At 40.5% G+C, this 15416-nt stretch overlaps 2 protein-coding genes across 3 annotated transcripts; one reads left to right on the top strand and one right to left on the bottom strand.

The window, feature by feature from the left end:
- Nucleotides 1-96: 96 nt before the first annotated feature.
- Nucleotides 97-3652, bottom strand: LOC121940794 (UDP-glucuronosyltransferase 2C1-like). 2 transcript variants are annotated; one of them, XM_088080029.1, is made up of 2 exons: nt 3499-3652; nt 97-2174 (listed from the first exon to the last, which is right to left on the bottom strand). In XM_088080029.1, exon 2 carries the CDS (start codon nt 2172-2174, stop codon nt 591-593), a length of 1584 nt encoding a protein of 527 aa, XP_087936155.1. In that variant the 5' UTR covers nt 3499-3652; the 3' UTR covers nt 97-590. The 2 variants fall into 2 exon arrangements, with proteins under 2 accessions (XP_087936155.1, XP_087936154.1); XM_088080028.1 differs by having other exon boundaries at nt 3380-3541.
- A 2127-nt stretch (nt 3653-5779) lies between these two features.
- chrna5 (cholinergic receptor, nicotinic, alpha 5) lies at nt 5780-14171 on the top strand. Its single transcript, XM_088080010.1, has 8 exons — nt 5780-6034; nt 6390-6530; nt 10134-10285; nt 10427-10471; nt 12255-12364; nt 12544-12721; nt 12799-13494; nt 13630-14171. Exons 2-8 carry the CDS (start codon nt 6440-6442, stop codon nt 13786-13788), a joined length of 1431 nt encoding a protein of 476 aa, XP_087936136.1. The 5' UTR covers nt 5780-6034; nt 6390-6439; the 3' UTR covers nt 13789-14171.
- The last annotated feature ends 1245 nt before the right edge of the window (nt 14172-15416 follow it).

The following is a 15416-nucleotide window of genomic DNA, read 5'->3' as shown; positions in this document are numbered from 1 at the left end:
GAGGTGTAAATCTGAAAATGTCTCACGACACAGAAAAAAAAGTACTAAGTCACAGAGCTACCTTCAGTTACACATAGTACAGATGACTAAGATAAGGTGCAGGTCTTAACCCCAAACGGGTCTTTATTTGTGCCTATGAGCCCCTGCTGTCTTAAAATACTTACAGACATCAGGTATCAGGAACATTTAGGCTATTTCCCATGAACACCGGTCAAATGAAGATTAGAAATATCCACAATGGGAAAAGTGAAATCTAAATCAATTTAGAATAATTCCAAGTATTTTACATGTAATGCTCCTGAAAGAAGGTTACAACACCCATATTGATTATGCAAATACTTAACTAAAATACAATCATACAAATTAAAATAGCATACAATGTGATTGCTGAGTAACTGAGTAACATATGGCCATTCAAGCAAACCTCATATTGATCTCTTATAGTAATGCCCAAATCAGCATCAGAATCATGTAAAAAAATCAAACTAATCCAATCTTTCATCATATAAGATCATGTTAATCATGATTATTTATGATTAAATCACTGATGTATTTGAAAAAAATGTACAGAATTTATAGTGCTGAAATGATTAGTCATGTTTCACTTTACGTTTACAGAATGTAGTGAATAAACACCTCATGAAAACGAAAATAGTGAAAAGCACGAGCAGCACAGCTCCAGCCAGGAACAAAACCACATCTACAGAGTGATAGGAATACCAGGGCATTTTGTAGGATGCTGCTTTCAAGTGAGCTGCACCTTTGTGTCTCATGACAAACTCTAACCAGAAGAGGGCGTTCTCCAATGGGGTTATTGGCTGATCTCTGTGCAGCCTGGAGAGTCTCTGCATGCTCATCCTGTAGGAGGGCTCATTCAGGACTTCCTGAATAGCCTTTAAGAAGTTGTCGTCTTGGTCCATTGTGGCTAATTTAATGATCTTAGCCCCTCCTCTCTCTTGCAGACGCAGCAGGTTGTCATATTGGTCGAAAAACAAGGGCAGACCCACAACTGGGACTCCGTGGTAAATAGCTTCTTGAACCCCGTTTGTTCCTCCATGAGCCACAAAAAGTTTCATCTTGGGATGTCCTAAAAGATCATTCTGTGGCATCCAGTCTACTATCAAAGTGTTGTTGCCCAGAGTGGTCGGTCTTTCACCTTTATGCCTCCAGATGACTTTCTGAGGTAATGTAGCGAAAGCTGCAGCGATGTAGTTTGTTAGGTCAGCAGGAAATTCACTCACAAAAGTCCCCAGAGACATCATGATGAATCCATGCTCTCCAGAAGTCTGCACAAACTCCTCCAGGTGTTCAGGAAGAGGTTTTGCAGGTTTACACTGGAATCCTCCCATATAGACAACATTAGGCATGGTGGGACGAGGGAACTCAAACACAAAGTCCGCTCTCATCAGCCAAATGTCTGCATCAAGCAGTAACTGGGAAAAGTCATTATTGGGCCCAAGATATTTGTCGCACAGTTTCTGGTAAACAATCTGCTTCACCAACTCATTTTGGGTTTGAGTAATTACATGCAAAAAGACATTTTTAACTCGCTGAATAAAGGTCATCTTGTCTGTGTTTCCACTTCCTGTAATAGGAATATATGATAACGGTGAAGGCGCAATTGAAAGATGACCCTCACCAGCTATCAGCCACCGAACATTATACACCAAAGGAAGGTTTAAATATTTGGCCAAAATTGGTCCACCCCCCCAGCAGGGGTCAGTGAGTAACAGGTCAAACTTGCTGTCCTTCATGATCCTCATCAACTCTTGGTCATCTAGCATTGCTGATACAAAGTCAGACACAGCTCCGTGAGCTTCAAGGACAATGTCAAACATTCCCACAGTCATGTGGAGAAAAATGGTCAGGGGAAGAGCCCCCCTTTCAAATTGAATAACCTCATACACGAGATCTGTTATGAACTGCTGATCTAAGCTCCGCTTCACCTGAACTGTATAGGCATTGTAATAGGAGGATTTATCCTTGATGTACCAGCTTTTGCTTGACCTCACAATGGTTATATTGTGTCCTCGCGCATGCAAAGCTTGAAGTAAGATGTCCATGTTAATCCAGTGGCTGCCCTCAGTGGGAAAGACCAAGATGTTGCCACCTTGACAGAATCTGGGGACGAGCATGAGCAGCAGCAAAACACTGCAGCAACAGATCAGCCTCATCTGGAATGAAAACAATGGACAGAGACTTGGTGAAAAATCTCATTAGAGTGCAACTAATTTAAACTAAAGGGGAACACACCTAAATGACGGATTCCAATATGTTATTTTAAAAGCCTTGGAAAGTTCAGTCAATATTTGTGAACATGAGTTACTCCCTCTCAAAGACAGAAACTTAAGAGGCTAGACTTGTGATGTCATCGCGTTTTAAGTCTGGAGCTGCTCCATAGACGATGAATGGGAGACTGATTTATCGATATCATATTCCATAGGCCTACTTTTCTATCATTTGGTGGAAAGACAAGGCAAAAATACGCATTTAACAGAACAGGTTTTACCCTTACTTATAGTCATAATTTTAATGATTAGGAAATAAATAATTGTATTACGTATTATATTAAACACATACTTTGAAACATCGGCATCTGTAGTTTCAATTATGCTTCATAAGATGATTAGAGCTCATGATGGGCCGTTAAACAGGTTATGGTTCCATCTCTACCAAGCCTTTTATATCACTGGGAAATCAAATTTCTTACACAAACATTTCTATTATTCGGGTTACATTTTCTTTTTCCTGATGTTACATCTGATGATGACGGATGTGCCGGTGTCGTGCAGCAACAGCTGATGGAGTTGAAGGAGTTTTTTGTTTTCCTGAAGTTCTGCATTCCGTATGTATATTACGCAACCGTGCTCCTTCAGACGCAAGCGTGTGCGCGTGTCGCGCAATCAAACCATACATCCATGAATCAAACACACACACACACACACACACACACACACACACACACACACACGGCATCGATATTCGAAACTTTCTCCATGCAAGCCTCCTATTTTTGCCGGACGCCGGATCAATTCGCATAATTCAGCCGAATCAAACGGCGACACAACATTAAAACATCCGGTTACTTTTCAGAATAAAACACCCCGTGTTTATGTATGATCGTATTTCACTTAACTACATCAACAAAACATCAAAATGAGCGGATCCAGGCCTGTACAGGTCAGAAGTTTTCGGAGGTCTCCACCGGCAACACAGAGGAGAAGCTAATTTGTGAGGTGGAAAACCACAAAATTATTAATGACACCACATATCCTTTTATTAGGACAACCATAGAAAGACATCACTATAATTAAGCCATGGAGTGAATGGAGTTATTACTTCTTCTGTACCGATATAATGCGCGTGAATCTGTAATTACCTCAGAGCGCAAACGGCGAAAATCCCCCGAGCAGCAAAATTTGCCTCTACATTCCGTAAACATTCAGTAAATCCGCACATCTACGCTGAAACATTCTTAAAGCGTGCGTACGTGCTTACCGTGGAGAGTATTGTTCCTGCGCACAGGAAAAGCTCTGCTGGTAGGAAACAGCCTTGTCCAGCGCCAGTGGCCGACACCCAACTCAGCGAGTCCAGACCATGGTCCAGACCAGACTGATGGACTCGTGCAAAAGAGGAGTAACATATGACTGCCAACAGTGTGCTTGCAAACACCCAGTGATTTGAATGTTGAAGTTAATGATTAATAGGATCTATATATTTTCATAACAAATTGATGGCATGTGAAATAATCATTATAATGATAAGTGATTATTTATAAGCTTATTGATTTCAAAGTCTTTCATAATTGGCAATAACTTATGAGCTACAATTATGCATCATTTTCTGGTTTAATCAGCCCCAACCCAGACCTCATTCGACCTGCCAACACGAGATGGCAATCTTACCATCGTGTTGTTACTTGGCAATGTCTAAAGGACAACACAGGAGGCTGCACATGTCATTTGAACGGCGCTAATAGCTGTCGGCTCTGGCTTTGGTCCAGTGCAGTCTTTCTACTCACTGCTATCATTTCAGACAACTTAAATTTTTACCCTAATTTGGCAGCAGTGTCTCGATGTTAATTCTTCATGTCTTCAGTCTACTAGATGTAGGTTGTGTTTGAATATCACTAATAATAAAATTACCATTACAGACAAAAACAATATTAGTAGTGTACAACATCTATAGCTGGATATCAGCAATTCTCTTCATGTGTGTTTAAAGTACAACATCTCTTTCAAATTCATTCTGGCTGGGTCCTGTGCAAAAGCAGTCTCTGCCCCCCCCCCCCCCCTTTCCTCTCTTGAATATTGTCTGTCCATTTTGATAGCTATTTTCTTTTACATTTGTTTAAAAAAATATTGCTTTCTTTCTTGTCCCTGTGTTTCTTCTTTTCTGTATTGTCTTTTTGGAGCTCTGATTTCCGCCTCTTGGGAAAAGACATGACAGTGTACATTTGTGCTCTAGCAGCATAAACATAAGCGTCACTCAGCTCTATCTGTATTTAGAGACAAATCCCAGTACACAGGTGGACTAAACCATTGTATGCCTTTAAGGGGTGAAAAGGGCCTCAGAGACACCTCCACTATTATTCATGTATTAAAAAAGTTCAGTCTTCCAAACAATTTATTCGGCCAATTTTCATTCACTTGTGACACTTATTACCTACAAATAAACAAAACCAAACTCTTTAATTACAGACTTTTCCACGAGCCATTGGGGCCCTGTGTAATCAGTGCCCCTTCCCCCTAACTATGATGCCTCTACCTCCATATGTCTTTACAGGTATTATTAATTTAGATGTGATTTCAACTTGTATTCACTAATACCTATTTTAAAATTTTATAAAACATACAGAAGGTAAAATTAAACTTGAATTGTTTGATGCATGCAATATTGAAAAGAAATTTTGTCATTTTGATGCAAGAAGATTGGTTTTACACACAACATCTGAAATGTTACTTCAGGAACACATTGCAATCAAATGATCTTTTATTTCTTGATGGCAGTAGTCCTGAAATCCTTCAAGGCTTTTAAGATGTAATTATACTGAATAGAAAAATCAGTGTACCCTTGCTGGCCATCCTTTGCAATTAGTTTAAAACTGAGGGTCACATAAGTCATTCAACAATGTGTTTATGCAAAGAATGCTAAAAATATTTACTGTAATGATCATAAAATGATAAGAGTTACCCCTCTTCTTAAAACTGAAAAGATAGCATGACTGTGTGTGTGTGTGTCTGTGTGTGTGTGTGTGTGTGTGTGTGTGTGTGTGTGTGTGTGTGTGTGTTGGACTATTATAGGTCCACACATTAAAGATAAAAGAAACTAATGTAAAATGATTGGAAAAAAAAAAAGAATTAATCCACCAGAAAGGCAAAGGTCACATTTTCCATTGCAAAGTGTTGTACAAGTAAAAACATTAAAATAAAATAAAAAGTGAAAAACAAGATCATAACAAAAACTAAAAATTAAAAAAATATTCAAATATCCCTAGCCCAAGGTGCTGAATACATTTTACAACACCAGCTGGATATTGATTTTCTTCCTCCATCCCAAACAGCATCTCTGGGTCCCACAATATGCTGTCGCCATGGCAGCACACACGCTCACACATACAGAGTGACTGAGAGGAACAGAGAGGTACAAAATGTAACATCACATCACAAACAGAATCTCAGTGACAGAGCTGCACTTGCCATCCTTGACGCTGCTGTGGAGAGGTGGTGAGGTAGCTACATGGAGGGGGCGACTATCCCCGTCTATGATTAGTGACCACGAGAATCCCAGCCGGAGCGGGGAGGAGGGGGCGGGCTCTCTGTAGAAGGAGGAGGAGGAGGAGATGATGAGGATGCGTTGCCTGTGCACAATTGGAAGCAGCAGGGAGTGAAGCAGCATCTGTATGAGGCGAGAGAAACAACCTGCATGGAATGGGGGAGAGCTAAAGCAGCACTGTCGCTGTCGTCAAGAATCCTACCGCCTCCACCACTGCTGCCACTCTGGATTGGGTGTTAATGGAAGACAACCAGAGCAGGTATGTATACAGAATTTGGATGCTTACTGTGTGAGGTGAAGTAATTACCCTGGAGAGGGTCAGGTTAGCAAGGTGAGAGAGTGCATTCTTGTGGCTTGTACCGGATGCTGTGTATTAAAGATGTGCTGAATACAGTTTGTGTTTTAGTATGGACGATATCAGGATGTTAAGCCTATTCAGTCAAATCAATAGGTGTGATTGCATATAGCCTTACCAGTTGGGAGCAAGGGTGGCTGCCTTGAGATTTGAACCCTTAACCCCCAAGGCATGATTAAAACCATACTCTTAACAGCTGAGATGATTGGCCATTGTACACGTAAGCTTCTCATAATCGCTGTTTATATTTATTTCTCAGCTCTGTGATGCCCGAGGGACCAGCTGTGTGGATCCAGTGCCACCTCTGATATGATGCTGAGAGCAGGAAGAGCAGCCACCTCTCTTGCACTGCTGCTGCTGCTGCCGTTGCTGTGCTGCTGCCACCTGTGTCACTCACTGCGTAAGTTTCTCAAGGACTGGGAATGCCTCTTCAAATTACCATGGCGGAATGTAATAGCGTCAGTGTGACAGATGGCATAGTCAAAGATAAGTTGGACTCTGGTGAATATGTAGAAACAGAGAAAGAAGATGTAGAAACCGGCAGATGGTCAAAGGAGAGTGAGGAGAGCCTTCCAAGTCAAAAAATGTGACCGCTTACCTTTTCATATCATTTACTCGTCAGGCAGCTTGATTTTCATTTCTTAATGATTTTAGCTGCATGGGAGCCATTATAATTGAGTTTGAATGTAAGAAATAAGTTTCCTATTCAGCGATGGAAAAAACAACACAAAAAAGACACAAAATTACTTCACAAACCGAACACAAATACCTCAAAGAGACACAAAATGACTACAAAGAGACACAAAATAATTCCAAAAAGCAGCAAAGCAATCAAAGAGAGACACAAAACAATAACAGAGTCACAAAACAATTCACAGTATGATTCCAAAAAGGAGCAAAACAACCAAAAAGAGACAGACCATAACCATATAACAACACAAGATGAATACACACAAAAAATAAGAAAAATGACAGCAAAGTCTGTTTGTGTTTCCAGTTCTATGTGGGAGAGGTGGTGAGGCCTTTTACATGTCTTTGCCCAGGGACCCATAATCTCATTATCCACCCATGGATGTGAGGTGTTCATGTCTGTTTGGTATTCACGCACTTCAGCACTATGTAGGACCAAGTCTTCAGTGTACTCTGCAATGCTATGAGGTGTACACATAGTCATCAAAAGGCATCAGAACAGGACAACAACAGGAACTGACTACAAAATAAAATGTGTTCAGCTAAACTAAGGAGGAGGCTGTCCCTTATTCTGCATATACTGAAGTAAATTAAGCCCAGCTGAGTGGACAGATGACTGGGTCAGGTGATGAGCTCATGCAGTAAACTCTGAAGGGACAGCTTTTGGGTAGGTGAGGAACAGCAGGTGAGGTATGATAGGAGAGGTTATGCACAACATAGAGATTAACAGTATGTGCTAGCAGAGGAACCGCTGTTGCCATGACACCGTGTATATATATTTAGTGTGTTTATATTTGTGTGCATGTATGTATCAACTGTAGAGGGTACTTGTATGTATGCACACAGTATGTTTATGCATATGTTTGTGCATCTATAATGGGTTTCTCTGCCTTCTGGTATACATTTTATTGGTTTCTCTTTCTCTCTCTCTCTACTGTTGATGTTTTACATATTTGGCTGGTGGTAGCAACATGCAAATTTGACATTAGTGTAATCACAATCTGTATGGTAGCCCACATACATTATATATTCCATGTTTAATAATGTTGATTTGATTTGACTTTTTTGTCATGCTGCCCACTGCACCTAGCAAAAAACATTGACTCCATAAAAATAAGAACATCAAAAATGTATTTTACTCAGCATGCAGTGCAAATGAGCATTTAATTTACCTCATAGTACTACATTATCTTTGTGTTCAGACTCTATACATTCCATTCATCATACAGTAAAACACAGTTATTTCAAATCCAGCAGACTCTGCAGCTTGCTTTTCAGTGGGGCAAGGCATTGGTGATAGTGGGGGAGAAGCTGGATAGATGATGAATTTGCTTATCACACAGTCATTGATTGAGGGTGTTGCAGCCTTGTCTTTTATTGATCCGCACACACTGAGAGGGGTGACTCCATACATTTGTGGTCAGCCTCGCGGTAGATTTCCAGCCACGTTCCCTGCCATAAATTGAGTTTATATCTGCGTTGGTGAATGATTTAAAGAGCGGAATGAAAGAAATGGTGTGTGATTCAAAATGCAATCAATATTTTCTACACTGTAAAGGAGCTCTGCTTCAGCAAAACAATGCACCAGGTTGACTGGGATCAAAATAGTATTACTGCAATATAAAATAGGTCAGTTACACTCATCTTGTAAGTGCACATGACGCTGTAACGACATGCCTTGGCACTTAGTGCAGGCTTTGATACATGTATGGATAGAAAAAACAATTTAACTTTTATTTCAGAATTGAAAGATCAATATACAACAGTTCCTCTATCATGACCATCAGTTCAAAGTTCAAGTCATGTTTTGACCACGCGGCAACTTCGAAGGCTGAAAAATGAAGCCAATGCGTAAGTGCCAAAAACTGCAATTTACCGAAGGGCCGCTTAAGGCTAGCGCTAAAACAGTAAATCCCCATAGACCACCATGTTAAAACTTAACAGCAAAACTAAACATGTTTACAGCCTGCTACAAAAAACAGTCTTAAATTCAACATTCATCACAACTGTACAGGGGGATGAATTTTTATATAACTCATCCCTTTACATTTTGTTAATGCTCCAAGTTATACATATTTAGAGGCCGTGCCACTTGAGTGACATGCTGTCTGTGAGGAGTCACTAAAGTCTCTGAGTCAGATCCACCCCTCACTCCTCTGCAGCTCAAACCTCTCATCCAGTCACTTCTGGCTCCAAATATCAAACATGGCAACGGCTGAAATGCCGAACTTGAGGCTTCAAAAAGCCAGTCCACAAACCAATGGGTGACGCCACAAAAGCTACGTCCATTATTTGCAGTCTATGGTGCTGACCTGTGGCTCTGGACCTTTTTGAAACATCAGCACACTTCACCGTCCCATTTACAGTATCCTATGTTTACCTTTTTACTTACATTTACCCTTAATCACCCAAGATCCATTGGAAAGCAGTATTTTTTTTTTAAGGAAGCATGTTTAATTGAGAGTGTGTGCATTATATACAGTCACTGACGCATATGAGTCACAGTGCATAACAGTTAAATAGGTATATCAGCTTCTCACTTTGGTGAAGGACATGCAGTATAGGAAGCGGGCCAAATCTCTATTAGAAATTGCTCAGTTGACATAACATTCCTTAACAAAATCTTTCCAAAGATTTATTTTAATGGAATAACAGCTTGAAGCTCTACTCTGAAATAAAACCAAGTGAGAACATAAACATGACAATGGGACTCCTTTGAGACTCACACTGTATATTAGTTGGACAGAGTACAGGACTGAGAAAAAACAGAATTCTGTTTAAACACGTTGGCTCTAGTTGACAGGCAAGCAGCCAAATGATATAAAAACACCAACCTAATACTGAATACATCCACTCATAACTGCTACATTCAATATCATCCGTCTCTTTGATAATGGCTCCATTACAGACACTTAATTGAAAAAAGGACACCTGTGTCATCTGTTGCTGATGCAAAGCAGACAGGGGTCAAAGCTAGTCATTTTGGCATTGATTTCTCAGGCTTTCATACATAAGGATTCTTAATGCCACTGTATATTTAGTGTGTTTGGTTCACTTTCTCTGCCTCTTGAAACCAAGGCCACAGAGGTCATTTCCAGAAACTCTAGATGGCATAAACACTGTAGTAAGGTCAGAGAGGTGAATGCAGTGCTGTTTGAGAGTAATAATAGAAACAGAGCAGGGAATGGATTCATTATCAAGCAAAGGACTACTGAATAAATCAAAGCTGCTGTTATATCTACTGCATTATCTACAAGTTCATATAAAGTTGTAAATTTTCTGTTTAACCTTCACATTTTTTACACCTTTTTAGGGGTTCCAAAACTCTCTTCCTTTGCAAAAGCAGAGGACAAACTGTTCAAATACCTCTTTGGAAACTACCAGAAATGGGTCCGTCCAGTGGAATACCTAAACCAGACAATACGTGTGAAGTTTGGACTGGCCATCTCCCAGCTAGTTGATGTGGTGAGGACAGAAAGGCACTGATTATTGATACTGTTAATGAATGTGTCACTGAGATGTAAAATACATCACATGAATGTCAAAAAACGATGGTTTTTCATTTGTTTCTCTACTTGTTCTTTGTTTTGCTTATCTCTCTTCTAGGACGAGAAAAATCAGCGAATGACAACCAATGTGTGGATGAAACAGGTAAGTAGAGCTTCACATCTAACCTAAAATCATTGCATATCACTATTATTAGTAAACATGCAGGTAAAGTTGTTGGGTTATGGCTGTTGGTGTTTACGGCATGGTTGAGGAAATATTCTAAGACAACCTCTGGCATTACATGGCATTTGGAGGCAACCAGTCACCCCTTTTTAATCTGGTCTGATGGCATTTCACTGACAGTCCTCATCTATGTGAGTCCTTTCGGCCCTGAGCCCATGCACCTGCCTCCACAAGCTGCCCCCTCCCCGCTCCTGCTCCTGTCAGCCTTATTCATTGTCTTGGGTGTCCCATCTGTCATGCATCTTTTGAATTATCCCCACAGACCAGGCTCTGCCATTTGGGTCAGTTGGTCCTTATCACGATGATGGATTGCATCATGCAAAAAGGGTGATGGAAGGACAATGGCCCCCACTATTGATGCCTATCTATTATATATGTCATTTGCAGAGTATGACAGATGTCACCTTTGTTTGTGGTCACCTTTTTCATTTAGAAAATGAATACCTTCAGATGATTGCATCACAAGGCACTTGATGTGTATGACATATCTGAAACAAATCAAACAGATTTTCTAGTTTCTAATCTTAAAACAGTTAATTTTGATATATATGTTTGTCTATGTACTCTTCTACGTGGGCTGGACAGAGCAAAATCGTGTATGCCAGCGATTTATTACAGCACAGAAACTGTACCAACTCAAGGGAAATGGTTATTGGCCACTCGCATGTGGACAGTAAACATGAAGCCACCACCAGCAGCTGATTAGCGTAGTTTAGTTTAGCACAAAGACTTAAGTAGAAAACAGCTAGTCTGGCTCTGCTCAAATGTAACAAAATAGCCTGTCAGCACCTCCAAAGCTCACAAATAAACACACTGTATCTTTTCGCAGTTTTTATTTTTCCCACAGTTTTTTGTATTTAATGAGATGCGCGTGATTAGTTAGCTTTAGCGGCACTATTGGGCTGATTTTATTACCAAAAACCCAGGCTAGCTTTTTTCCACAATTTTCTATCTTTGTGCGAAGCTACATTAGCCAACTGCTGGCTGTAGTTTCTTAGCATACAAAACAGATGAGTATTATCAATATTCCCTGCTGTGATATTCATCAGTCAAGATTTGTATGGTGTGACTTGCCACGTTTTGGAGATATCGACTGGCTGTAGAGATGTCTGCCCTCTCTCAGTTATAATGGGGTGAAATGGTCACAATGTGTCTCTCCAGAAGTCATAACCTGATTACTCAAGATAAGACACAGACCTTGGTGTGAGCAGTATCATGTAGGAACTATTTTCTTTGTACCAAACTACAACTGCTAAACGCATCACCACACAGAGGGAAGCATGCACCTATTGCTTACTCACCTAGCACCACTTAGCTATCTAACGTTAGCTTGGCCAAGCAGAAAGCCATTAATATTTGCATTTCACGCTAAGACCAACACAAGCCTTTTGTCTAGATGTACGCTGCCTTCTCATGATTACTGTAAAGTGACATTGCTATGGAGTTTTTCAAATACAGCCTATTTTTTTTTTTTTTTTTGGACCTTTGGGCACCACAAGCCGAGTGCCATCTAATAACATTATATTGCGAGAAGGCAGACATCTCTACAGCTATTACTCGGCATCTCACTCTAAAAAAAAGGTTGATTGATGAATAGCACTACAGTTGAAAGGAAATATATGTCTTTTTGATTATAGGTGAACTGCCCCTTCACTGTGTAGATGTTGTTGATGAGTTTTTACAAAATGCTTCCTTTATGTAGGAGTGGATTGACAGGAAACTCAGATGGAACCCTGATGACTATCTGGGTATTACGATCATCCGAGTCCCTTCTGACAGGATCTGGCTACCTGATGTTGTACTGTATGATAAGTATGTGCATTATATATGGAAGGAAATTACATGGATGAAAATTTATATTTTGCAAAATGTATATGTTGGTTATGACAATTGAAATAGAAACCTAGAATCAAATAGAGGCACTAAGTAAAATAAGATAATCTAGCTATCAGTTAATATTTTAGATGCATAAATGTTATTTCTTTCAACAGCTCTGATGGGCGTTTTGAGGGCACTGTCACCAAAGCTGTTGTTAAATATGATGGAACCATATCATGGACTCCACCTGCCAATTACAAGTCAGCATGTACCATTGATGTCACCTTCTTCCCTTTTGACCTCCAGAATTGTTCAATGAAGTTTGGCTCCTGGACATATGATGGCTCCCAGGTGAGTCTCTACTCCACAGAACATAAGTGTTGGTCATGACCAGTGACTGACACGATATTGCCCTCTGCATTTAACAGGTGGACATAATTCTGGAGGACTTCCATGTGGACAAGAAGGACTATTTTGACAACGGTGAATGGGAAATAGTGAAGGCCACAGGCAGTCGTGGTCTGAGGACAGATGGCAGCGCCTCTTATCCCACCATCACGTACTTCTTCATCATCCGCAGGTTGCCTCTTTTCTACACCCTCTTCCTTATCATCCCCTGCATTGGCCTGTCCTTCCTCACCATCCTTGTCTTCTATCTGCCCTCAAATGGTGGCGAGAAGATCTCTCTCTGTACCTCAGTTCTGGTGTCGCTCACAGTTTTCCTCCTGGTCATTGAGGAGATCATACCTTCCTCTTCAAAGGCAATCCCTCTAATCGGGGAGTACCTGGTCTTCACTATGATCTTCGTCACACTCTCCATCATCATCACCGTCTTTGCCATCAACATCCACCATCGCTCCTCCTCTACACATCACGGCATGGCACCCTGGGTGAGGAGGATCTTCCTGCATCGACTGCCTAAGCTGCTATGTATGCGCAGCCATGCAGACCGCTATGCCCCAGCTGGAGTAACCAGAGCAGGAGGCGCAGGAGGACAGGATATGATGAAGGACTCGAAACCTGAACTGACACCTCTGCTATACACCAGACACAACCTACAGGCAGCTTTGGATTCTATTCGCTACATAACCATGCATGTGGTGAAAGAAAATGAGGTCAGAGAGGTGAGTGTGTTGGATCTGCACCTCTGCAAGCAATAATAGAAATGGTAAAAGTGATTAAAAAATGATCATTTCTGGCCCCATACTTGAGCACAACTTTAAGTACATGAAAGTGATATGCTTTTTTTTGTGTCCCAGGTGGTTCAAGACTGGAAATTTGTAGCCCAGGTCCTGGATCGAATGTTTCTTTGGGCCTTCCTCCTGGTGTCCATCCTGGGCTCTGCTCTCCTCTTCATCCCAGTTATTTACAAATGGGCCAACATCATCGTCCCTAACCATGCTGGAAGTACACTGTAAGAGCCACAGTTCAACTAGCCAAAAATGGAGGCAAAGCACATTAAAAGCTTGTTATGGGTCTTATTTGAGATTTGAAAGACTATACTGTGATTACCACTCAGATGCGTCCCTGCTCTGCGTATCCACAGTCATTCTGTAAACCACAGCTGTGCCAGAGATCAAGCTGCAGATTTTGGAGCCTTGTTTGCTGTGTATCTCACAAAGACTTTTTGTTTGTTTGTTTGTTTGTTTGTTTTTAAGAGATTTTGAATGTATTTCTTAGTTTAAAGATAAATTAAAAGACTAAATTGATGTATTACATATGATAAGAAAGATCAACATTCAGCCGTGTCCCATGCATTTTTGTCTGCATCTCACACATTAATAAAATTTCAATTACCTAATTTCACCTACTGTACTTGCTGGAATCCAGAGGTGAGAGAATCAAGCAAGTTGAGTGTGAGCTATAAGCCATGGTATGTCAGGTACTTTCTGAGGTTTCGCATACTGCTGTTCTTTTCTACTGTCATTATTGAATCCAAATTTTATTATTTTTGGACTAGCCCCCTCCATGAGAGCTACCTCATGTGTTAGCCTCTTCTGGTCTGCTGCATCCAAGTAGGTTGCCATTGCATGCATGGCAATCCATCAGTCATATTTCAAAAACAAAATGTAGATTCTTAATGTCTATAAAAATGCCAGTATTTTATTTTTAAAAAGTCAAGTTCTTTTGAGTTATATGTATGAAGTCTAAGTCAAGTCAAGTCTTTTATCATTGTTTCTTTAGCAAGTTCTCTTATTTGCCACGTGTTTCTTGAGTCAAGTGATGTGCGTTGATCTCACCTCTGCTGGCATCATAGAGAGATACATCTTTGGGTCTGATAGAGATTCATGGATGCAAAATATGCAAAATAGGAATAGGACATGTCCTCACAGGATCATTTCACAAATGTCCCTCTAATGACTCTTGTGTTTATGCAGGACACACTGTTGAATATCAGTTCAGTTCAATACAACTTTATATATCTCTGTAAGAGCAATTACAGGGCTCTCGTGACAATCACACACAAACACAGACACAGACACAGACACATATACACAAACACACACACACACAGACACAGACACATATACACAAACACACACACACACACACACACACACACACACACACACACACAGGAGGAGACCTTCATTCTCATTTTGCATACTGCTCTGGTGTTTGGAAAAATGACCACTTTATCTGGGGGGCATAGTTCAAATAAAAGTGATGGTTCAACTTTGTCTTTCTGTAATTTGTAGTTTCAAACTTGTGATAAAAAGAACATGGAAGTGAATATTGATCCACACAACTCTTTTAACAAATGATCTGAACCTCTTGGTGATTTCTCCCTCTGTGTAAGATCACAGTTACATAAACGCAAACAATACAAAAGGATTCAGAGCACCTCCTGGGTCAGTTACTCAACCACAGGGACACACATGGTTTAACAGTTTTTCTTTATTCATTCTTCTTGGCTGTGAGTGGGCAGGAGAGGCAAACTTTCTTGCCCAGACTTGAGTGTCTTTGTCCTTTCAGCTTGAGGACAAAAAATCTGCATTCTTTGCAGCATCTGTAATACGATCCTTGGTAACAGATTAGTGCAGAG

The sequence above is a fragment of the Plectropomus leopardus genome, chromosome 1 (assembly GCF_026936395.1).
Source record: "Plectropomus leopardus strain MGB_pleo_1.0 chromosome 1, ASM2693639v1, whole genome shotgun sequence".
In the NCBI taxonomy this organism is placed as follows: Eukaryota; Metazoa; Chordata; class Actinopteri; order Perciformes; family Serranidae; genus Plectropomus; species Plectropomus leopardus.
This window is presented reverse-complemented; position numbering and strand designations above follow the sequence as displayed.